Source organism: Acartia tonsa, chromosome 6, assembly GCF_053477335.1.
Source record: "Acartia tonsa isolate MP-2025a chromosome 6, ASM5347733v1, whole genome shotgun sequence".
Taxonomy (NCBI): Eukaryota; Metazoa; Arthropoda; class Copepoda; order Calanoida; family Acartiidae; genus Acartia; species Acartia tonsa.
Window position 1 is genome coordinate 14,890,382 of NC_137265.1, and position 24,811 is coordinate 14,915,192.

The following is a 24,811-nucleotide window of genomic DNA, read 5'->3' on the forward strand; positions in this document are numbered from 1 at the left end:
AAAAATTTAGCCCTCTAGCTCTAATAGGAACTGAGATAATGAGGGGGGGCGTTCAACGCCCCCCCCCCCCCCGACTGATTAAGGTGCGGCAAGGGGCCCGACTGTTAAGGGTTAATAGTTATTCCTCGCATCGTATTATAAACAGCTTTTTGCGGATATAGATTTTTATATTCGTAGAAAGCTGGATATAATACGATGCTAGACATAGTTTTTTCGTATGGATGAGAACCGGTTCCTATCCACCGGATTCGAATGAATACGAGAAATGTGTTTTATCATATTTAATATTCTTATAGGGACTTTCATTGATTTAATAAATTGTCTAAAGGCTGTAGACCATTTTAGGGATCCTAAACAACACATGTTAAGACATCTTACTACTTCTATATCTAGAATTTTGATTTTTTACCGTTCAATCGAAAGTAAAATCTTTTTGTTTTTGATACATTTTTGTTGATAATATCTTTCTGCTTTTTGCTTTTCTTTTAATATCATAAAATTATAAAGATTTTAAGTAGTACTGTTTTCCGAGGATTGTGCCAATAATTCACAAAATATGACATTTTGGTTGTACGTCAAATTTATTTGAAAGATGACGAACATCTTCTAGTTATAGAACAGCTATACTATTGAAAACGAACTTAGGTTTTCAAGAATTATCAAAAATAGTGATTAGATTATCAAAATAAAATCCGACATTCTTTTTTTAGCTACAAAAACCATGATCTTTTTTGCACTAAATTTGCACAAGAAGTAACTTTGCACCTCTTGTGTTTGTTCAATATCCTTCTCCGTTGCATTGTAATTCTCTTGGTGTGCATTCACTCCCACACATATATTACATTATTAAATCGTAAAATCCATTTCCGTATATTATTAAAACAGCACAAATTGTATCTATCGCTAGGCTTTACATTAATTATTAAACTCGACCATTAATCTATTGGATCTACTGCAGTTCACGGTAAAATATTGCTGGTAACGCAATTTTCCAAAAATCGATGAATTTTAAAGGCTGCTAGCTGCCAAACGGCTGAACGTACAGATCATACCCGCACACTGTTTTAAGCGGCATAAGAAGACCTACAAATAATCTGAAATAGCCATAAATCAATAATGCATAATTATCTCGCAGTGCAGAAAAATGTGCGAAAAAGACCTATTTTACGCGTTTTTTCTTCAGTGAAGCTTTCCCTGTGCATCATTGGATCTTGGCTATTCCAGATTATTTGTAGGCCTTGTTATGCCGCTTAAAAAAGGTGTGCGGGTATGATCTGTACGTTCAGCCGTTTGGCAGCTAGCAGCCTTTAAAATTCATCGATTTTTGGAAAATTGCGTTACCAGCAATATTTTACCGTGAACTGCAGTAGATCCAATCTATTTGCTATTTGTTTTGCGAATATGAGAAACTATGCGTATATTGCAATGTGCGTAAGTGAATGCACACTAATTCTCTCTGAGGTTGAGTGATTCCTATATTCATTTTAAATTATAATATAATAATAGAATATAAATATATTTAAAGCATATTATTGTGTTATTATTAGAATTGAATGGTTTTTAGAAACAGTAAAGAGACAGAGAAAGAAAATTAAGATCCCAGGAAATCTAATTTGGCCTGTAATACCTTAAAGCCGTGTCGTGCGGTAGAGAGGGTGTAAACAACCCCTACAAAATTTTGCCCTTTCCTTTTTTTACCATCTTATGGTTTTCAACCCCCTTGTGAATTTTAGTTCACGCCACTTAAAGTAATTCAGCCATTGCCACGTTTATTTAATGCCATTTAGTCGACATCTTTATTACAGAATTAATTAAAAAGTCAGCCATGGCCACTTTATATAACAGACCAACATAGACCATGATATTGTTTGTCAACTTTAAGGATTGAAAGGTATGGTAGAACGATACAGAAAGGTGGATATTGTACTGCAATTTATACTGGTACCCAAAGTTTTGTTAACACTCTCTATCGTAGCTGGTTCAAATGTTTTGGGCATTTTCATTAAAACTTGATTTTTTTTTTCAAACTTGCAGTGTTCAAACTCTTTTTTTATCTGAAGGAGGGGAAATTTTGTTATTATCACTGGGGATGAACATAAATAAATCGACTTATACCCCTATTATTAAGTGTGAGAGAGGGAGGGGGTATTGTAGGTCCACTTAATGATAAAAGGGAAATTGAATAAAGAAAGAGTTAAAAGAGGATATAGAGTAGAAATAGAGAATTATATTACATTATAATTTTTTATCAGTCTATCCTTTACACTATTGTGATTCTAGTGTCAGGAAAAGGTTGCTGGAAACTGCGATTATGATATTAGTCATGAAACAGTTTTATAGTTGTCCTGTCGCCATTCACAGGGACATGTTTCCCTGTTGAACATTAGTGATGTTATTATGTCAACACACACTAAGTTAATTTTAATTAAAATAACATCTTTTTATTTAACTTTTCCGCAAATCAGCAAAAAATTATTTAGGTGATTTCGCTGAAACCTATTTCTTGACCACTGAAACAAACCCACTTTATTTGTAGCCCTTGTGGTATGTTTCTTACCCTCTGTGAACTATCCCTGCGGGGTTAAACTAACCCTTGCATAAACTAACCTATCCAAAAATATTTATCAACAATGCATCCTTTTTTTAACAAAAAGTTCGATCCTGGTCCAGATACGATATAAAGGAAACCGCTATTATTACTGAAACAAAATTAAATTAAAGTTCACCATAAATGACTATTTATAAAATTAACATTCTGTAGATTAAAACTTTGGGAACAAGTATGATTTACAGTCCAATATCTTCTCCATTCCTGGTCGAATGATTTATAAGCTGATATCTGCTCGTATGATACAAAGTTAATTGTAGGTCAGCCATTAATACAATTTTGGAAGGAATTATATATTTCCATGTTTAATAGAAGTTATTGAATTTATAATGTTTACATATATAGGAATTATATGGATGATAACATATGACTCATTAATAAATGGAATATGAGGATGATTAATCAGAAGAAATATAATTGGTTCTGCACTGAGATTGATTTCTTGACCAGTAATCCTCCCAGCCTTATTCTCAATTTTTAAAAAACCTATGAATATCTAGGTCATGCACAACCTAGCCCTAAAGCATAAAAACGTTTTTTCTTTTCAGATATATCTTTTATATTAGGATTTATTGAAAAAAGTAAATATCGTTATGAACAAGGTTTTTAAAATTATTCTTAAAAAAACATTCCTTTTATCCCTGCATTTTAAGTCATACTTTACATAAAAAATACGGAAAAAAATCAACGTTTGTCGATTATTTATCTTTAAAAAGACACTCAGTTCTTAATTTTTAATGTAAAATATTATTTTCTTTCTTTAATAGCTTTCATTTAATTTTCTAAAAGTAGCATACGACAAAAAAAAATAAAAAAAATATATTTAAATGTTTTTTTATATAAACAGTCTCTGCCGTTTCAGATATCTTGAAGAACAAGTTATTTATATTATTCACATATGTTAAAGTTTCGTAGTTATAGCCAGTGATAGACGTAAAGGCGTTACTGAAATTTTAAGTTACACGTATATTAAAAGGATTTTGTAACAATTCATATGTGTTAAAGTTTTGTAGTTTCTTTTTAAAAGCGAAGCTTTTCTATAATTAGGGTCGGTCCGTCCGTCCGTCCGTCCGTCCGTCCGTACGTCCGTCCGTCCGAGATAGATAGCTTTTATTCGTTAATTTAGGCATGTTAGAATTGTCCTATCGATTTCAAACTTTGCATGATGATTCCTGTAGTAGTTGGGTACGATTTAGAAAGCGTAGCAACTCTATAATCATTACCAGAATGTCCGTACGTCCATTTTAAACATGTTGATTTTTCTACTTTTTTAACAACAAATTTTTAAGTGTTTTAATTATCCGTTTGATCTGATTTTTGGTATATTGATTCCTGGGACAACAAAGAACAATATTTTAAGCGAAGCAACTCTATAATCAAGTCCAAAAATGTAAGTATGTCCATAAACATTATCCTGTTTTTAAACAGTTTTTCAACAAATTTACCTATAATTTTGATTCGACATTTATACATTTATGTTCCGATTTTTCAGTTCAGATACTATACAAGTGTTAATGTCCGTTTGTCCTACTGTTTCAGTGCTTCGCTTTTATGGATGTTGTCATCCTTGTTAATAAACGCATATTAGGCAAACGTATAGGCAGCTAAAAACGGTGATTCGATGTGTGTTTTTATGTTTGTATATTGCAACAAAACAGCAAATAATAAAAAAATAGCATTGCTTTATTTTGCCAGTATGGCTTCGAAACTGATTAATATCCGCTGTATTAAAACTAGTTCACTGTCATACTAAAAAAATCATGTATAGCATCGTATTATTTCCACGAATATTAAGATAAAGCTTGTTTTAATATAATTCTTATTTGTTTTAATATTCGCAGAAAGCTGTCAATAATACGATACTACACTATAAATAGGGTGTGTAATAAAAAAAAAAACACTCAAAGACCTAAATTTAAAACTATAATAGCCTAAAATATCCCCAAACCTATGTGAAACTTTAAATGAGGAACACAATTGGTTCAGTGGTTATTGAGATATTAACGGACAAACAAAACAAAAAAACTTAGTATACACCAACGGTTACGCCACTAGCATCTAGAGGCTCTGTGTTCGAAGGGGTAGAGGGGGCTAGAATAGTAGCTTTAAACCATCCCACAAACCTTAAATGTAAAAATAAAATAGCTTCAAATTATCCCAGTACATATGCAAAGTGGAACACAATTTGTTCAGTAGTTAACGAAAATCAAACAGACAAAATAGCCATGTTGATATACTACTGCGGCGGTACTGTGGTCACACCAAATTTATTTAAAAGCGTCCAATACGTTGCGTATCTTTAGATAATAGATACTACATACCATACTTTTGAAGCGAGGCTTTTCTAAAATTAACTCTTGTATGGACTGTTAATTACACTAGTACCTAAAGTTTTATAACATGTTCTTTATTTGCTTACTTAAAAACTTAAAATTTTGATTAGTTGGTTCATTAAGTTTAGTGTTCAAACGTATCAAGCAATAGTTTTAACCTACAGAAAAGGTAATATTGTTTAATATCATTGGGTATGCACATTAATTTATCGTCCATTGTCTAATTCCCTAAAGATCCTAAGGTTTATTAGTTAGTTAGTTGTCAAATTTAGACCATGTCATATTAGAGATGTTAATTATGGTTCTTTTGGCTTCTTGTCAACACGTTATACAAGTGAGAGTTAGGGAAATGCCTTGGCCCTAAAACATTAGCACATTTAGAACTGAAAGACAAAGGTCCTGCAATTAAAGAGTAGATTGGATTGGCGTGCACAGGGTTTTACCAGAGGGGGTGGGACTGAAAACCAAAGGGAACGGAAAGAAAGGGGAAGGGTTTATGAATTTATTTTACAGGGGTGTGTTGATGTTGACCCCCCCCCCCTCTTTTCAAAACGCCAATGGTTTGTTGTCTGAAATGCATTAGGGCTACAATCCTAAGTCAGGTTTTTGATGTTGACATACTTGTTTTTTTTTAAAAACAAACATTTTACCATTATATAGAATTTTAATTCGCTATGATGGGTTTTTATTGAGATAAATTGATAGATAAAATGTCTAAATGTTTTTTGTTTCCTGAAGTTTTAAAATTATAAAATACTTTAAAGTGCAACTACTTTATAACTAGTGAATGTTTGTATAGCGTGTCTAGAATCCACTTTGTCTGTCCGTCAGTCAGTTAGTCCGTAACGCCATGGGAGAAATATGATTTTACCGGCTGCCAGCTGAAATTTTCAGTGAAGATTCCTATAACATATGCGAATATAGTCTATACATTCTTTGTCTGTCTTTCTGTCGGTGATGATAATTGATGTTGTCATTCTTGTTTAAATTTTGATTTATCTCCGTTTCTATATGAGATAGGTGTCTGCTTTTTAGTTATATTTTTAATACTTTTGATCACTCCAAAAAAGATAAGGTTATCTAAAAAATTAGTAACAAATAACGGTAGTACATGAATAATATTATAGTTGTAGATAACATTTGTTTTTACATATAGGTGTCATTTTATTACTCATTTATGTTCATACATATCGTAATGTATTTTTTCTGTATTGATTTTTTTGTGGAAATAGTTCATTGTTATAAAACGATTTCAATATACCATTTTAATCTAATTATTTCTAATTCTAATAGTACAAAAATGTCTTTGAAATAGTTCTAAAAATTTGATATTTAAAGTTTTAAAAAATTAGATGTAAAATACAAAAACAGAAATTCGTTTTAATCTTTTTGTAATTTAATAATCCTTTTATATAAAGTAGTAGCGTTTTTTGTCTGTACTGAAGGATCTCGCTAACTGCTGAACCGATTTTGTTCTCCTTTACAGTTAAGCTTCTTATAGGTCCTAGGAAGGTTTTAAACTATTTTGGGAGAGGGTGTCCTCACCCCCCTCCCCCCAAAAAATATCTTTTTTATCTTTTTGAAACTCAAATTTTAAATGGGATGAGGTCGACTTTTCCTCCTCCTACCTTAAGTAAAGTGCCCCTAGATGCTTCTAGGGACGTAGCCGCTAGTCAATATATATAGTACATGGATTTAAAACTCCTTATTATTATGTAACTTAGAAATCTTTAAAACTGCCTATCCCATTTCCAGGCCTGAGCCCCTCTAGAGGCTAGAATCATAGCCATTTGTTAATGTATAGAACATTTTGATAAAAAATTTTATTAAAGATTTTATAGTTTTACCGTTTAGGATATCTTAATTATCAGACATTTGAATCAAGATATAATGCAGAAGCTCTTTATAATGCCTACAGAAAAATTTCGTCTTACAAAATAGGACCAAGGATAGGCGAATACACAGACTAAATTATCAATTGCAGGCCAGTATACATTTAATTGACCAATGGTAGGCCAGTATGACTTCATCTTTTATTGACACTATAAAAAGCTTCTATAATGTAACATTGAAAATATCCATAAGTAACGAAACATTTATGGATGCACAAACGGACAAAGTGATTGAGCATATGTTCAGTTGTCATAAAAAAATGAAAAATAAGTAATTATGTGAAATGTGAATGTCCTTTAAAGGATGACCGACAGAAGGACAAACTAACTAAAACTGGGTTCTCATTGGTTCGAGAATCATCAAAAATGTCAGCAGTCTCTCTTAAATAGCAGCCAAGAAAATAACATTTCCTCCATGTAACATTATGGACGGTCTAACGGTTGGAGAATCAAATTAGATTATAGAGTTGCCTCGCTACTAAAAAGATTAATTAAAAGATAGAAATAAAGATTTTATTTAAGTTAATAATGTATAACAATGTTGATATCATATTTCAAATAGGATTTAATTATATTAAAGTGTAACTTTTGTACCTTTTTAGTAGCAAAGCTACTCTGTAAGCACTTTGCCTGGCCTTTAGACATCTTAATTTTCTTGTTGCTATTCAATTTAGACGGCTGAAATTGCTTTGTGAAGATTTCCTAAACATCCAGTATATAAGTTACTTTATATGTTGGTCTCTCAGCCATGCTACAAAAATATAACAAAGCATATTTTAATTTATAACCGCTGTACATATGTTCTTTAAATTACTTTGTCCTTGTGTCCATTTATGATGTTATTTTGCTTCGCTAATTATGGTATTTGTCAATCGTGATAGATATATTTTTAACAAACCCACTAGAGGCCAAGGGCGAAGCATCTATATACCATAAGAAAATATCTAGTCTGTTTTTAGTTAGTTATAGTTTTGGTTTTGGCATCTTAACTCTAAAGTAAGATTATTTTTAAAAATCAAACGCTTTGATTTAGTCTAAGTAACGATAATGAAAGGTTTAGTGATTTTTATTCCATAATATTTTTGAATTTATCATAATGTAGATTTTAATAAAATCTAGAAGCGTTGCTCTATAATGAACATACTAGTTGCTTCGACCCTAGGCTATAGTGGTAAGTGAGTAAGGTGAGGTAAAAAGCCTAAAACCAACCCCGAGAAATTTATAAAGCTTCCCTAAAAAGTACAGACAATTCAGACCATTTTTGGATTGGACATAAACCATTGGTATTGGTATTGTATTTCATTAATATACTTCACATCTTTTATATTTATTCAAATATTTCAGGTTTGTAATGTCAGACGCGTGAACAATAGAATGTGTTAAAGACAATATATCTAAATAAAAAAACACTTGTGAAAGAAAATATACTGATAAACAAACAAACAAAAATGAATAAAAGACAGTAATAATAAACATGTAGTTATAATTACGTCATAAATATAAAAAATGAATATTATTAAAGTGATTTTATGAAAAAACAATTAGAAAATGAAATAAAATGATTGATTTCTTTGTGATGTGAAGAATATTTTATTTTAAAAATGCTGAAGTGGGCGATATTTCCCAAACCTGAGCAGTTTAGAAAACGAATTGTGGTAAGTACTTTTTTTCCAGTATGGCTTCAAAACCGATTAATATCTACTGGATTAGAACCAGTTCTCAGCTATCCTGAAAAAATCATGTATATCAATGTATTACAGACAATTTTCTACGAATATCAAAATAACAAAACATAAAAAAATAATTTATTTTCTTAAAAATACGAAACCTCGATTTTAAAAAATTCACGCAACTTCAATCGAAAAAAATAAGTAAATATTCACGCAATCTTTGAAATACAAAAAAATCCTCCTTCGATAAATTTTTACCGTTTGAAGATTTATAAATATGTGTTTAAAATGTGGTTTAGCACCTAATAGAGTAACATGGTATCTTTGCTTCGCTTGGGGTCACGTTCATTTGGGGGTGGGTGTTCCCATCCCTTAGAAAATAGCCTAAAACCTGTTTGGTGTTTGCCTTACACTAGTCCCCAAATTTAAAAAATAACATTTTCATATTTTTTGCCTCAGCAACTTTAAGGACTTTTATTGAATTTTAATCGGTTGATTAATGTTCAAATGTTTTAACCACTAATTGTAATCTACAGAATGGACTATTTTGTGTATCATCATTAGGGATGTACATGAATTTATAGAACATTAATTTCTTTAGATCCCTTCTATAAACCAGAGCAAAAGACGTATTAATTCAAATTACCAATAGAGGGCTATAAGTAGTTCAATGTTGATATACAGGAAAATGTCAAAAGGTCTAGTTATGAGTCATATTTATTATTAAACATAATAAAAGAATTATGAAAATATACTTTTTTTTAAACAATGTAATATTATACTACAGTAATTAAAAACAATGTAAAAAATGTATATAGATTATGTTACTTCACATGCACCTAGCCTAGAGGAGGTCTGGGAAGGTCAGTAAAAAAGCCTTCAATCATCTAAAGATATTATTAAAGCTTCCCTGGAAAGTACAACAAATACTGAGATCTTTATAAAAAAACCATACTACTTTATAAAAAAGGATAGGTTTGTAGTCTTAGCTGTCAAACGCAATGTAAAGAAAAATTAACATACAATAAAAATAATTTAAATCTAATTTTTATGGAAGCAAGTCCTGAGTTAGGTGTGCAGTCATTTTCGCGGATTTTATGTCAAAATTTCGCAGATAAATCGAGTTGGTTAAATTACTCTTAAATAGTGCAGCTACTCTAAAAATCGTTAACATAACACAATTATGGAGTTAGTTGACCTTTATAATCTTTAGATAAAAGTAACAGGATTTCTATGAAAATTTCTGAAGATGATTAAAGTTCCTCCATAGATTATTACGTCATACGATAGAATAGACAATGAGAGGCCAGTATACACTGTAATTGACCAATCATTCTAGATGCGCAGCCATTAGTATTCTACATAATATTAAGTAGTAAGGATATTTTGCACTGTGTTTTCAGTGAAGCTTATTCAAAGTCTTGTGTAGGTTTCAGGCATTTTTTTTTGTAACACAACTGAAAATGTGCTTTTCTTTGTCTTTTTACACCTTTTGAATTATTAGTAAATTTGATCTATAAATTACAAAATTTAATGTCTATATCAATTAAATATTTTTTTCGTGATGTTTATTTTCATTAAATTAATCGATATATTATTACTTGGATGTTTCAACAGATTTTTATGTACTCTGATAAATTGATGCACGCAGCTGGCTAAAATAATGTGGCCCCCCATCCACCCCCTTTACCCCATTCCCTCCTCTCCTACTAGATGAACGAACTGACCGATATAGGTGGTCTATATGATATTAGCTACCTGAATTGACGACAAATTTACTTACACCTGTCAACATATCCACGTATATCCTATATCCATTATCCATTATTAAATTACATTTTGATTTGAATTGCTTTAAATTCAATATAAAGACATTATATACAAATTATCAAAGTAAACAAATTATTAGAGTGGCGTTAATAGTAAAATTTCGACAAGCCGATTTAACAAAATCTAATGTCCTTCACGGCTTTACAGAAAGACTGGTGGACCAAGTAAATTATATACTTAATGCTCATTGATTTAGGGAATCTTCACAATAAATTTCAGCTCTCTATCTTGATTAGCAACTGCTAAATTCACATTACCCCCCCCCCCCCACAGACGGACGGACGCACCTTCTAAATTATAAAGCAGCTTTATGTACTAAAAAGAAATAGTAAGCTCCTCAAAACTTATAAGATGTATCAAACCAGCTGTTTTCAAATTTTTATTAGACACGCAACAAAGAAACAGACAATTATTGTATTACTTTACTAGCGGCTACGCCCCTAGAGGCATCTAGTGGCACTTTAAATGTTTTTTTTATATTTAAAATATGTCTATGTTGCGTTTGACGTTTATGTTTGCGTTGAACTCTCTTTCTAAAATCAAGAAACGTTCGATTTCTTGTGATTTCTCTTGGGAGGGTGGTGGTACCCTTCCCCAAAATAGTTAAAAACCTTCCCGGGACCTATGAGAATATACCCTGTTAAGAAGAACCCGATCGGTTCAGCGATTAGCGAGATCCTTCGGTACAGACACACAGACAAACAGACAGACAAACATGCAAACATCCTGTTATTTTAGTATAAGGATTACGTTTGTAATATTACATAACTTTAATTGATATACTTTGCTCAAAACACTTGTAGAAAACCTTTACAGCTGATTGTATGTAATATTTAAATCCTTACGCACTTATACGCAATAAAAAGGGGTAGTAAAAGAGGATGGGGATAGAAAAAGAAAGGGGAGAAATTAACGCATTGACACATATTTTTTTTATGTGCGTTTAGGCCTTATAATCAAAGCATTTGATTCACATACGTAAAAGTCTAGTTTATTTTCATTTCAGTCATAATATTACTGTACAATTAAAGTTATTTAGTTAAAAATACGTTATAGTAGTTAAACGGTTTTTTTAAAATGTGAAAAACTTATGTTATAATGTTAAAGTGGTCTTACAGGAAAATTTTTATTGATGTTTTTTTTATTACTATCAGCTACAAAAAGCTTGACTTTTATGGACTGATCGTTTTAGTCGTTTATAAGATCTTAATTGACAAACTTACATTCAACCACTTTAATGTAAAGGATCTAAAGAAAGGATTTAACAACTAAAAATGATTGATCGCCAATATAAATATTCACTGATTTAATATCATATTGGTCGAATTAAGATTATTTGCTTTAAAACTTTTAGGTTGGGTTATGTTGGTCAGCATGGCTTTATGGGCTTGATTCATACCTTACCTTAGTCTATCGGGGCCCTCTTTACCTATTTAATACTTTTAAAGCGAAGCTTTTTATAATTGGGATATCACCGTCCATTCGTCTGACCGTAACGGATAGCTCTTATAGTTAATCAATACATGTAAGAATTGTTCTAGGGATTTTAAACTTTGCAAGTGTTAATGTTCATTTGACCTACATAGAGTTTAGCTTTTATGGATGTTGTCATCCTTGTTAAAAATGTAAAAACATCAATAAAAATTTAGTTATACAACTGACTGTCTTCCAAAGTTTAGAGACAGAAATATTTTGGTAAATATTTTTAATTTGTTTAGAGTTGACAGCACATATTATCTGATTTTTTATTTGATATGTTGAGGTTGCGTGATAAATATATAGTTGTAATACATTACTAATATCAGTTCTGCAATTCGATATAAAATACATTCATATAAATTTATAATTTCTGAGTCATATAAGATAAAAAAATCATTATTTTATTAGTTTAATTAGTGTAACTAATCTATAAAATAAATAATTTTCATTTAAGTGTCAAATATTTAAGAAAATTGAATCCTAAATGAAATAGATTAAAAAACCTGGAGGAACTTTTATTAAAAAATCAACCCCCAATAAATATTACTTTCCCCATAGCATTATGGACTGACCGACAGACAAACATGAACAGAAAAAGTTGTGAGCAAGACCATTTTTATGCACAAATGAAAATGTGCTATGAGATTAAAGTGGCTTAATCCCAAACTAAGTAACTTTAAATCTTGACATGCGCCTTATATAAGGGTTTAGGATAATTCATCCTAAAGAATTTTTGAAAACGCAAACCTTTTCTCTAATTAGGGATCAGTCCGTCCGTCCCATCTAAATTAAACTTTGCATGATGATTCCTGGAACAGTTAGGTACAATACCAAAGTTCAAACCTTCCATAAATCCCTGTTAATTTAAACTTTGAAAGGAAAGCTGTAATTTTTTAATGAAGTTTTATTTTAAAACATATCTAAATGTTACTATTATATATATTAGCATCATAATATTTTATATTAATATGAAATAATGATAATAATAATTACAATTTTTGAATGGTCTTATATTTCAAGCTCATAACAATTTTCTTTGGGTTAAATATCCCTCTCCCCCTCTGAAAGTGCTCACTTATGCACTTTTTAAAACACAATATTTTATGTATAAAGCCTTATGGATAAAAGGATAGGACAACGAAAGATAAATTCAACTTATTCCAGTTTTGTAATATGATCAGGAAGGAAGGAACATTGGCCTGTAAAAAAATGCACTGGTAACCAAAGTTTTACAACTACATATCGTATTCGTTGGCTTGATAACTTTGGCTAATTTTTATTGAATTTGATTGGTTGGTTCTAAACTATTCTCCAGAATAAGTAACTTTGTTTATTGTCATTGGGGATCATTATTCATTGTCTTATCCCCTAAGGTTCCTGGTGTGTAATAACTTTTACTATGATAAAAATTTACATACAATAAAATATCATCATATATGAAAATTCTGTTTAATTTTCTTATGTCATTTTTATCATTACTCATGCTTAGTTCTAGTTTTTTAATCATTTTAAATAGAAACAAGTACGATAGATTTCATAATGTGAAATTTTTGTTAGGGAGCTTATTTAATTCTACTAAATAAACCTGACTTAATTCATATGGATTTCCTTGAGGAATGTTCAAAAATTCCAACCTATAGAAATCAAAACTTAAAAAAAAATTAATCATAGAAAAAAAATCTATTAGCTACATGAATTCTGAATATCATTTAGATATACAGTGTTTGCTTGTTATTGCTGAGTAACCTTTGTGAAATCTTCCCCTGTTCCAAACCAGAGAGGGAGGGGAAATTGGGCTGTCTATTATACTATGCCCAAAGTTTTCTACGACGTTTTCTCTTTCGTTGGCTAAACAATTTTAAGGACTTTCTGTGAATTTTTATTGGTTGGTTTATTTAGTCCAAACCTTTAAATCGCCAATTATAATCTTCAGAGGGGGTTACTTCGTGGATCATCATTGGGAATGTACTGTACATCAATATATCGACCATTGTCATATCCCATTGGCTCCCTGGTTTCAAACCCTATTTACTTAGAAAAGCAAATACTTTTGACCTGCGCGATTTGTTTACACAGATTTTAAACATAAATGGCAATTAAACAATAACGTTTTATGTCCAAAATATACAGTCTTATTAAAATCGATTTATTATTGTTTGGATGTTGCACTAGATTTTCATGTACTCTAACAAAATGATGCTTGCAGCTGGCTAAAATGACGATACCCCGCTTCCTTTACCACATCTCCTATCCTTCTACTGGATGAACGAACAGACCAATAAACAACCTCATTATTATCAAACTAAATTAACGACAAATTTCCTTCTGTCCATATATATCCAAATCTAAATCTAGTACAAAGTTTTTTGTTAATTAAATTGTAAAATGCCCATGAACCTTTATTTCAATAATCTGACCCTGTATAGAGATTAGAGATTTTTAAGATTTCAATACTTTTTGCAAAAAGGTTTTTATTTAAATTTTCTTACTTTCACTTTTAAGATTTCAGCTCTTTTTGTTTGGTATATACGGTAATAATATAAAAAAAACAATGATTTAATTCATGCTAGTGGTTGCGCCCTTGCCATCTAGGGACTCTTTGGGGCAGAAAACAGCTCAAGGCTTAGATCTAAAAACAAATAACCTAAAGCCACCCCGAGACCAATGTTAAGATTCCCTAAAAAGAAGAACTCAATCCTTTTAGTAGTTATTGAAATCTTTAGTTAAAAAATACCTTACTAATAATAATAGAAGTATGTGAATTTAAATTTATTTGACTCCAATGTTCAGGGAAGCTTTGTTATGTTTTGGGATTTTTTACTGTCTTAAGCTAACCCAATGATCGATTGGCCAAATGACCCATGGAGACATTTTTTCATGACCCACATGGTCGATTCTAGTATTTTATGACTGGACACATTGTCTCCAGAGAGCATCAATATTTATTATACTGGTGCCCAAAGTTTTATAAATACATTGTCTCATTCGTTGGCTAAAAAACTTCAATAAATCTTGATTGGTTGGTGTAAAACTAACAGATTCCAAACATTAAACCAATAACTTAATCTACTGAAATAGTAACTATATGATCATTTGACCTGTCAGTCAATTTATTGTCCATTGTCTTATCCCTTACGATCCCTGGCGTTTTTTAACCAATAAGAAGCAGGGGCGTGCAATAGGAGTTTATCAAGTGCTTTATGAGAATGATAAACTAAGGGGGTGGGGGGGGGGGGGGGGGCCTCAAAATGTCCTCTATGGCAATGCTGGAAATTGTTAGAGAATCTTCCTAGAATCCATAGAAAAACTAAATATTGGTAATTTTATACTCATCTACTATTTATTGGCTTCAATAAGTTTATAATCATTGCTGACACTTTTCTCTAACTTTGTTCTGTCCGTATGTCCCTCTGTCTTAATATTTTTATTGGTTTCAATAAGTTTATAATCATTGCTGACACTTCTCTATAACTAGTCTCTGTCTGTATGTCCCTCTGTCTTTTAATATTTTTTATTGGCTTCAATAAGTTTACAATAATTGCTGACACTTCTCTATAACTATGTTTAGTCCGCATATCCCTTCTGTCTTTTAATAGCAGCTCTATTTGAAGGAGAAGCTATTAAATTATGTTTTAACCCATTAAGGTTGTTTTGATCTCAATAGATTTAGTTCCCATCCTCATTAAAATAGCCTAAAGCCACCTCGGAAAGCTATTACTTACATGTTTTTGTTCAGAAAAAAATTTAAAAATTGCTGCTTTGCATTAAAACCTTCATTATTCCTTTGCGTCTTCAAAACTGTTAAATTCTGTAGACAGGGATGTCCAAGCTTTTTATTTTGAGAGGGATAAAATGAGTGGGTTCAAAAGTTTCAGTGAGGTAGGAAATTTAATGTAAGCTTATAAGGGGGTAAACAGAGCTTTTTATTGTGGGGGGATAAAAGTAGGGGTTCCAAAGGTTTAAGGTGGGTAATCTAATGTAACTTTTAAAATTTTCAGGGGGGGGGGAATGAGGGTTTTCAAAGTTCGTGTGGGATAAACACCCCTTTACACCGACCCTTTGACGTGTTTGCCCGTAGAGGCAAGATGTGAAGCCTCTTGTACTTAAAAAGTTACTTTCAGCTCTAATCCCATAATCCAAATTAATAAGAAAATTGTAATAAGAAACAAGAACAAAATAATCAATGAAAAGCGAAGCCAACAAAATATTTATGATTTCTTTTAGTAGAAAAGTTAAACTAAAATTCTTAGAATTTGGCTGTTTGTAAGTTTGACGGTTTTATCTTGTAAATTAAATAGGGATCTAAAAACAATAGGGCTAAGAAAATGGTCTGTTATGATCTGGTGTAAATTGCACACTCCCAATTATGGAAAACAAAATCACCCATCCTGTACATTAAAATTATTGGTGTAAACATTTTGACACTGCATAGTTCGTACAATTAAGATTTAAGTCCATAAAGTCCTCAAAGTCAAAAGCTGACGAATGCGAAAACACGTTTATTAGACTTTTAGTACCATAATAATTTACAACCATAGGCCCCTCTCTACTCCCTCATATTTAAAATACTATGCGATTGTGTGTGAATATGCATATTAATACAATAACGCGAAGAGTGCGAACCTACTGACACAAAAAATATTAAAGAATAGTTTTGCTAGTATAAATTAAAATATTTAACTCTATTGCAAAATCGTAAACGTGTGTTGAGATTTTATATTTAAATTAAAACCCTAATAAGGCTTCTTTACATATTGTTATCAGCGAATATACTCTATAATTATCACCATATGTAAGTACAGACAACAATAATATAATCATTATACTTTGCATTGCCTTTATCCCCTTGAGGCTGTTCCCAAAAGGGGAAAGTTTAGTTGGGATAATTTAGAGTAGCAGGTATAGAAATCTAAAGCTACAGACAGACGGACAGACAGAAAGACATTGTTCTACTTTTGTATTATAGCTTTCATTTATATTCATTGCCAATTAAACTTATTTGTTAAACTTAAAGATGTTTAAAAGGTCTCTTATATGTTGACACTGCTTGGCATATGCGTTTGGCAGGTTTTAAGCTATATATTGTTAAGATAATTATTCTCGCTTTACTTTTATATTTTTTTCTTATTTTGTTTCAAATTTTAGAATTAGCCTTTACTTAATCTTTGTTAAGCAATCATGGACTGAAAAAGTATTCTAAAAACAAAGAACTAGACATATAAGATCTGTTATTTAGATCTTAAGTTGCATATAGACACTATGGGTGATAGTCATGGAGGAGGGGACGTTGGACTGTAATTTGTGCCGATACCCAAAGTTTAATAAACATGATCTCTCATTCGCCGACTAAAAAAATTTGGGTACTTTTGCTAAATCCTGATTGGTTTGTTCAAAATAGTTTTATGTACTCTAATACAGTGAAAATTGTAGCTGGCTAAAATAACGATAACCATATCAAACTCTTTACCCCAAATCCTCCCCTCCTACTGAGGAACGAACTGACTAATAAATGATGTCCATGTTAACAACCTAAATTTGCGGCAATTTTTCCCCTGTCGTAATATCCAGGCACATTCTATATGCATTACCTTTATTGATATATTCTAAAATTCCAAAACCACGAATCGTGTTTTGAGAAAAAAAAGGAACCCTATATGATATCCCATGTAATTAACACTAATGATAGCTATTGTTAGGTAATTAATATAATTCTAAGATAATATTTTTAACTAAATTAGTTCATTTAGGTTTCAAATTTCAATCTGATTTAAGATTTGCTTATTAAGATATTTTTTTTCATTTCCCGGTAATTTTTTTTTGTAGCGGAGCTACTTTATAACTAGTGTAAGGTTGTACGTCCAAACATACGTCGTTTAGAATACTGCTTATACAGTCACAATATTTTTTCTTATAATTTTTTTTGTTGACTTATATTTGCTATATGTGTAGCACTCAAAGACTTAGATTTAAGAATAAAACAGTCTAAAACCATTCCTGAACCTATATCAAGCTTCACTAAAGTTTACAACTCAATCAATTCTTTATATAATAGGACTAGCGTCTTCGCCTCTACCAACTGGGAGGATCAAATTCGAAGACTTAAATTTTGAAATAAAATAGCTAATAAAACCCTTCTGGAAGCTATATAAAAAGTCCATGAAATCGAGATGGTTCGCAAGATCTTAACAGACATAAAAATCTTCCTAATTTATATTTTAGGTGCCTAGGAGGATTTAAAGTTTATATGAATAAACATAAATTTATATAACTCTCTTTGTTTCCAAAAAATTCCAAAAAAATGTTGCGTTCTTTCGAATGAATCTTCCCTTAGGTCCATGATATATTAGATTTTTCTGACGAAGACCAAACTGCATAACTTTTGTTTCACTTTTGATTCCTGTGACGTCATAAAATGAGGAAGATGAGAGGAGAAGTGGGGAAGAAAACCCCTAAAAAAGATATAGAGAATATGACGTCAAAAGTGGTGCAAAAGTTATGCAGTTTTGTCTTTGTAGTTTTTTTTTTACTTGGGAGGGGCCTTAACTCCCTCGCCACTGCACCATCCCATAGGTCCATGGTATGTTGTAATTTTCACATGGGGGGGGGGGGCCTTAACCCCTTCGCGCCACCTTCCCGGTAAACTAACTCCTTATTATTATTATACACTCTTAAGGAAACATTACTTACTTCCCCCTATTTCCGATTTTGATGAAACACGCAGGGAGTAAGGGAGGGGACAATGGGCAATTAATTCAATTTAAGAGGGTTCGCTGAAAAGCAACGAAAACCAGATTTTTCAAGAAAATTTTACCAAAATTGTAAGGGGATCATGGTAACCTAATTTAGAACAAAATTAGTTCTAAGAAAAAAATCATTTACTTGAAAATTAAATTATCAACAAATCACAATGTAGTAAACATTCTGTAATTAATCACTAGAAAAATCTTGTTTAAACCACCCTCAACCCTTCTAATATATTTATAACTGACCCCAAAATTCAAGCGGTTCTTAGATTATTTAATACATAAATATCACAGTAGAGTTTTTATACATGAAAAGACATTTTCTTGGGAAAAAATATTTGTTAAAACCAGCGATAAATAACAAACTTTTCTGTCTGCATATTCAAAACTAGCTTAGCTAGTTAGCGGGGCATTGATGCGCGAGCCCCAAAATCAGTAAGAATCTGCTGTATTCGTGCACATTCCCTTTAAGCCAGTCCTCAAAGTCTGAGACTACTTAAAAATTGAATATTCGATCCATTGTCCCCTCCCTTACTCCCTGTGAAACACGGACATAATGTTTTATAGGTGTATCATCGTTCCCGCCAAATTATATTTTTGAGGTTAGCTATTACCATTTTTTTATTGAGTAGCGCAGCAATAACAAGTTACATGCAAATTGTAATAATAATAAGAATGAAAACATAAATAGGTAGCGACGCAAAAAAATGACCGAGCTAAAAAGGACAGACACTGTGAATTTGAGAGTATTTACGGAAGTTATGCTATTTGTTAATAAATCTCTGTATATGACATTCAGCTTTGGGTAATATCCTCTTGGAAATTTTTTTTTCAATTTTGAAAATTTGAGTCCCCTCCCCCCCCCTCCCGACAACGAACAACTCTGGCCGCAGCGCTCGGCTCCCTAGCCTGCCTAGCCGCAGCGCTCGGCCCCCTTGCCTGCCTAGCCGCAGCGCTCGGCCCCATTGCCTGCCTAGCCGCAGCGCTCGGCTCCCTAGCCTATGACCTAACCTAACCTAAACTAAAATAGTCGGGCGGGGGGGGGGGGGGTTCGTACTCAAATTTTCAAAATTGAAAAAAAAATTCTAAGAGGACAACGCCCAGCTTTGTATTGCATTTAATTTTTTAAGAAATGTCTAATTTTGATTACTTTTATAACCAAAGCAAATCCTTTTTTCGTAACATACTTTGACGGACGGACGGACGTTCCCCTAGTTATAAAGTAGCTACACTGCCTTAGATAAATTTGGCGGATTTGGATGGATACCATTATTATAATTTGTAATATTTATAATCATAATCATATGATTATTTCCCATTGTGCTTTCCCTTTCCCACTAGATTAACAAGGATGGCAATATACAGGAAGGAAGGAGACAATTGGCTGTCTAATACACTAGTTATACAGTTTTATAATAATCTTTTCGTATTCGTTGGGTTAGCAACTTTGGAGGCTTTTATGAATTTTGATTCTTTGGATCATTAAGTTGATTGTCTAAGCGTTTTAAAAATTTATTGTAAATAAGGGGCAATTTTGTGTATCATCATTGGGTATGTACATTGTACATCAATTTACAGGCCTTTGTCTTATCCCTTTAGATCCCTGACGAAAATATCAATAAAATTCAAGCTCAACAAATTAAACAAACGACCATTAACAAATGTATAGGAGAACAAGGAAGACAACATATAAAATTGGCTCAGAATTTATAATTCTTAAACAATATTTATATAAGTCTAAAACCCCTTCCAGTAAAGAATAGGGCCTAATGCTGCTATGTCAGACACAGCATTAACACATCCATGAGTAGCGCAGCTACTTTGTACCTTATTTCTGTCAGTCAGTCTGACTTTCTGTTTAAATTAACATAACTAGAAACACTATTCTAGTATTCCTTAATTTTTTTTTACAAATTTTGGGGCGCTAATTATTGTTAGATTATGGTTAGTTAATGCTATACGTACGTACAAAGTAATTATAAAGTTGCTTCGCTTACACACGAACTAACAATGGTACATGCATATTAACAAGTAACAAAACATGCATATCAACATCTAATTGTTTTTTTCTATGCGTTTCCTATCCCTACCTGTCCACCCCCTTATTAACATGCCCCCACCCCCCCACTCTCCATTTTCCCATCTGATAAGCGTCACAATAAACCCTCTCTTTTCCCTCTGCTTTGCGTACTTCCTACCTTTACCCCCCCCCCCCCATCCTTTTTATCCACCTTTCTTACTACTATGGCTTTCCTGTCCCCCTCCCTTTTGATTCTTTCCTCTTTTCTCGAAGTTGTTAGTTAGTATGGTGGTTTTATGAAAGTACAGAAAATTTTTAAAAAGCCAATTTTTTAGGAAAATTATTGAAGAAATAGATTGTCAGAAAATATATTTTTTGTAAAATTCTTCCAATTGTAGCTTACATAGTTCTATCTATAAAGATTACTTTAAGATTAGGGTAATTTCTCTTGGGAAGGTGAAATGAAGGTATTACCCACCCTCAAAATAGATTAAAACCTTTCTATTACTTTAAAGGTGTTTCTCCGCAATGGAGAGCCATATCGATCAAGTGGTTTGCGACATCTTTCGGTACAGATAGACAATTAGACATTCTGTTGCTTTACATTAGGTCCTGGTATTAATTCGAATGTAACTTCTAGCTTATTCATATTGATTAATTGATGGAAAAAGAAATTTAGAAGGCAATGTAAGCAATTTACAACCCTTTATCCACTCTAACACATACATTTTAGCATGCAAGAATAAAATTTATTACTATTAGGGAAAGTATTTTTTTTAGTTCAATTTCTTTTTCAAATATTCAACAAAATGTTGAAAAATCATTCTGCTGTTTTTAAATCCATGTTTAATGCTATATTGTATGAACCCACCCACCCCTCGTATTGGTAAGAAACCAAGTATTATGACTTTGCTCTACGCTGCATATCCACTTCCCTTTTATCCCCCCCACCCCCTCCCCACCTCTCGTACCTTTATGATACATTTTCGGCGCAAGTAATTTTAGTATATTCGTAACTTTTATTGAGATAAGGTTACACAAATTTTTATAATTTTTATAAAAGTGATAAGAAAAATAAAAGATAATATCATAAATAATCATTAAAAAGTTATAAAAATATTGATAAAATTGAGTGAAAAAAGAATAATACTAAAAATCCAGTGGGTGACCTTGAAGGTGACCAAAAAACGCTTGGGTACAAGTGAAAGTCTAACTATATACATACCCAAAAATCCCCCTAAAATCATATATCTCAAAAAGCAACGCGGCTAAAAAATTTAACTCATTTTTTCAAACAAAGAAAAAGGGTTATTTTTCCTGCTTTATTGAAAGCAAAATTATTGTTGCTGTTTTTGGTCGTCTATCCTATTTCCGTCCCCTACACAACCAAAAAAGGGCTTAGACAACGCGTTTTCTAAAGTGAAGTTTTTGGTGAAATGAATTTTGATTTTTAATAAAAAAAAACAACGAATCATCATAAAAATGAATTCGCTACAGAATATTCGACGGGTAAGTTGCTCTAATATTTTTTTCCTTCAAAAAAACTATTTTCAAAACAACTTTTTTGAAAAAGGCAAAATGTAGCCTATTCTAATATTCTAAAAATATAAAATTAGAACTCCTAATGGATAAGACAATGATAAATTTATGTACATTCCCAAATGATGATAAACAAAATTACATTTCCCTTAGGGAAAAAAATGTTGGTTTGAAAGTTTGAACACTTCTAGTTTAACCAACCATCATTAAGATTTCTAACCCCCTGGCAAAACCCTGTGCACGCCCCTAAACTAGGAATAGGAATATTACATTTTAAGAAAACTATAAAAAATAAATAATAATAAATAAAATTTTGTATAATTTCATTAGTAAAACGAATAGAATATTTGATATTAATATATATTAAAATAATACATGTCCTAATCATGATCACTATTAATTAAAAAGTGCTACATTCACCATAGAAAATTTTAAACTAAGCTAAAAGTTTTTTTAAATGATCATGAGGTTGCTAAGCTTGCTTTATTGTGATAATTATTAAAGAAATATTAGAAGAAAAAAACTTCAAATTAAATATATTATAAAAGAAGCCCTTGGAATCTAGGGGCGTAGTCACTACTTTAAATATCTATAAAGGAAAAATAAAATGTACACGTATACACATTTATAGCCTTAAATGTAAAACAATGGCAAATCAATAACTTTTATTTTATTTCCATAAAAATCCTAAAGAAATTTAATGATTTTTAGTCTAAGGTTTTAGTTTAAACAGGGATGTAAAGGGATAAGACATTGGTCGATAAATTGATGTACATCCCTAATGACGATACACAAAATTATTCTTCCTGCAGATTACAAATAGTGGTTGAAACGTTTGGAAACTTAACTTAAAGAATCAATTAATCCAAGTTCAATAAAAGTCCCTAAAGTTTTCAAGCCAAAGAATAATAAGAAAATGTTATTACAAAACTTTGGGACTAGTTTAATAAACAGTCCGATGTCCCTTACCTCCCTGGGTTTTAAGAATTAGTTTTAATTAAATATTACCTCGACAAATTATCTTTAAAATCTTATGGTAATATGATAACAGCATCGTTAAGACTTTTCATTATTTTTTTCAGATACTATTGTCAACAAAATAATAAATTATTTATCCTAATTCTCTAACTTTTTAGTAAATATACAATAGGTATATAAATCTTATTGGTAATGGTATTGCACAATTTTTCTAAAATCTGAAAAATCACAATCCCATTTTTACATTGATTCTCTTTTATATTTTTTTATTTAAAGATTTCTAAATTTGATTATTATTTTATTACTATGGACTGAGCACATAGCATCTAGGGTTTATACATTAGGAACGAAAATAGCCTTATGCCACCCATTGACTCATATCAGGCTTCCCCGAGAATCATAAATCAATCGGGCCAGCCATCTATAGGATCTTTGGCTATCAAACTAAAAACCTTACTTCTTTAAAATATCTAACATTGTATTAATTACTTTAAGATTAAAAATTGAATTGATATATACTAGTCGATATTATGTCAGCCATTTTCATTTGACATAAAATATTAAACTTAAAAGCCATCACAGTCCCTCCCATGTTAAACTTGAATAAGGTGCGAAGCCTCTTAAAGCTAAAGGCGTAGTCATAAGTATATTAGGAGGGGGGAAGTTTTTTTTTCCAAGAGTGAAAATATTGGAAATTGTGGACAAAAAAGGCTGCAACCAAAATTGGCAGAAACCACTGGAGTGTAGTCAAAGAACAATTTAACATTTTTTCAAGAATAAACTTTTCAAGAATATAATGTATTTAGTGTTAAAGATTTAAAAAAAAACTTCCAAATTAAATTGTTAAGAAAGAATTAAGATTAAAGAAATATTTTTATTTTTTCCCCTTAAATAGAATAAATACAATGTTTTTTTATTCTTGAGGGAAGAGGGCTGGACTTCCTTAAATTGATAAAAAAAAACTATGCCAAGGACCCATTTAAAGCTTTCCTGAAAAGAATTGAGGTCATTGTTAATGAGATATCTAGGAACAATTCTATTTATTTGAGAGCAAAAATCTATGCCTACAAGTTTTTACTAAAGTTTTTATCCCTCCTCCCCGACTTTTTTTCTCGCCCCATGAATCCATTTTTCTTCCTTTGTTTCTATTTCATTTATTTCTATTTTTGTGGTTAAAATTTCTTTTAATTTGTCACTTTCAATGACTTTTTCTCTCTCTTTTTTTGGATAGATTAAATTCAATTCTTTTTGCTTCTTAAAGCCATTTTTTTAAGCCGAAAAACATCTCTCTAACAACTATATATTTTGTATATAGTCAAAATGTCAATACAATATCTATATGTCAATTATATGTAAGTCATGATCACTTTAATATAATGCTTATATGTTGATGTATATTGTATCAATGATGTGATTTGAATATATCGTTAATAAATCAGCCATTACATCGGTACGGGTACCCAAAGTTTTATATTCATTGACTCAATAACTTTGGGAACTTTTGTTGAATTTTTATTGGTTAGTTCCAAACAAGTAGTGTCCAAACTTTTCAACTGATAATATTGATCCACAGAAGAGGTATTGTTGTTTTAATATCATTGGGAATGTAAATAAATTTATCGTTCATTGTCTTATCACTGATACAAACTATTGGAGGCAAAAAAAATTTAATTCTAACAAAATATAGGAAAATATCTAATATTAATATTTAAATTCATG

At 31.3% G+C, this 24,811-nt stretch overlaps 1 protein-coding gene across 2 annotated transcripts in view; it reads left to right on the forward strand.

Moving 5' to 3' along the window:
* The first annotated feature begins 8,177 nt into the window (after positions 1 to 8,177).
* Positions 8,178 to 24,811, forward strand: part of LOC145321951 (rhophilin-2-A-like) — a 150,647-nt gene continuing 134,013 nt past the window's right edge. The window contains exon 1 of one of the 2 annotated variants that reach the window (XM_080163648.1): positions 8,178 to 8,488. In XM_080163648.1, the coding sequence (XP_080019774.1) occupies positions 8,435 to 8,488 (54 nt within the window). In that variant the 5' untranslated portion in view covers positions 8,178 to 8,434. Of the gene's footprint in view, positions 8,489 to 21,578; positions 22,085 to 24,811 lie in introns of those variants that run through there. The other variant, XM_080163649.1, reaches the window with a different exon arrangement.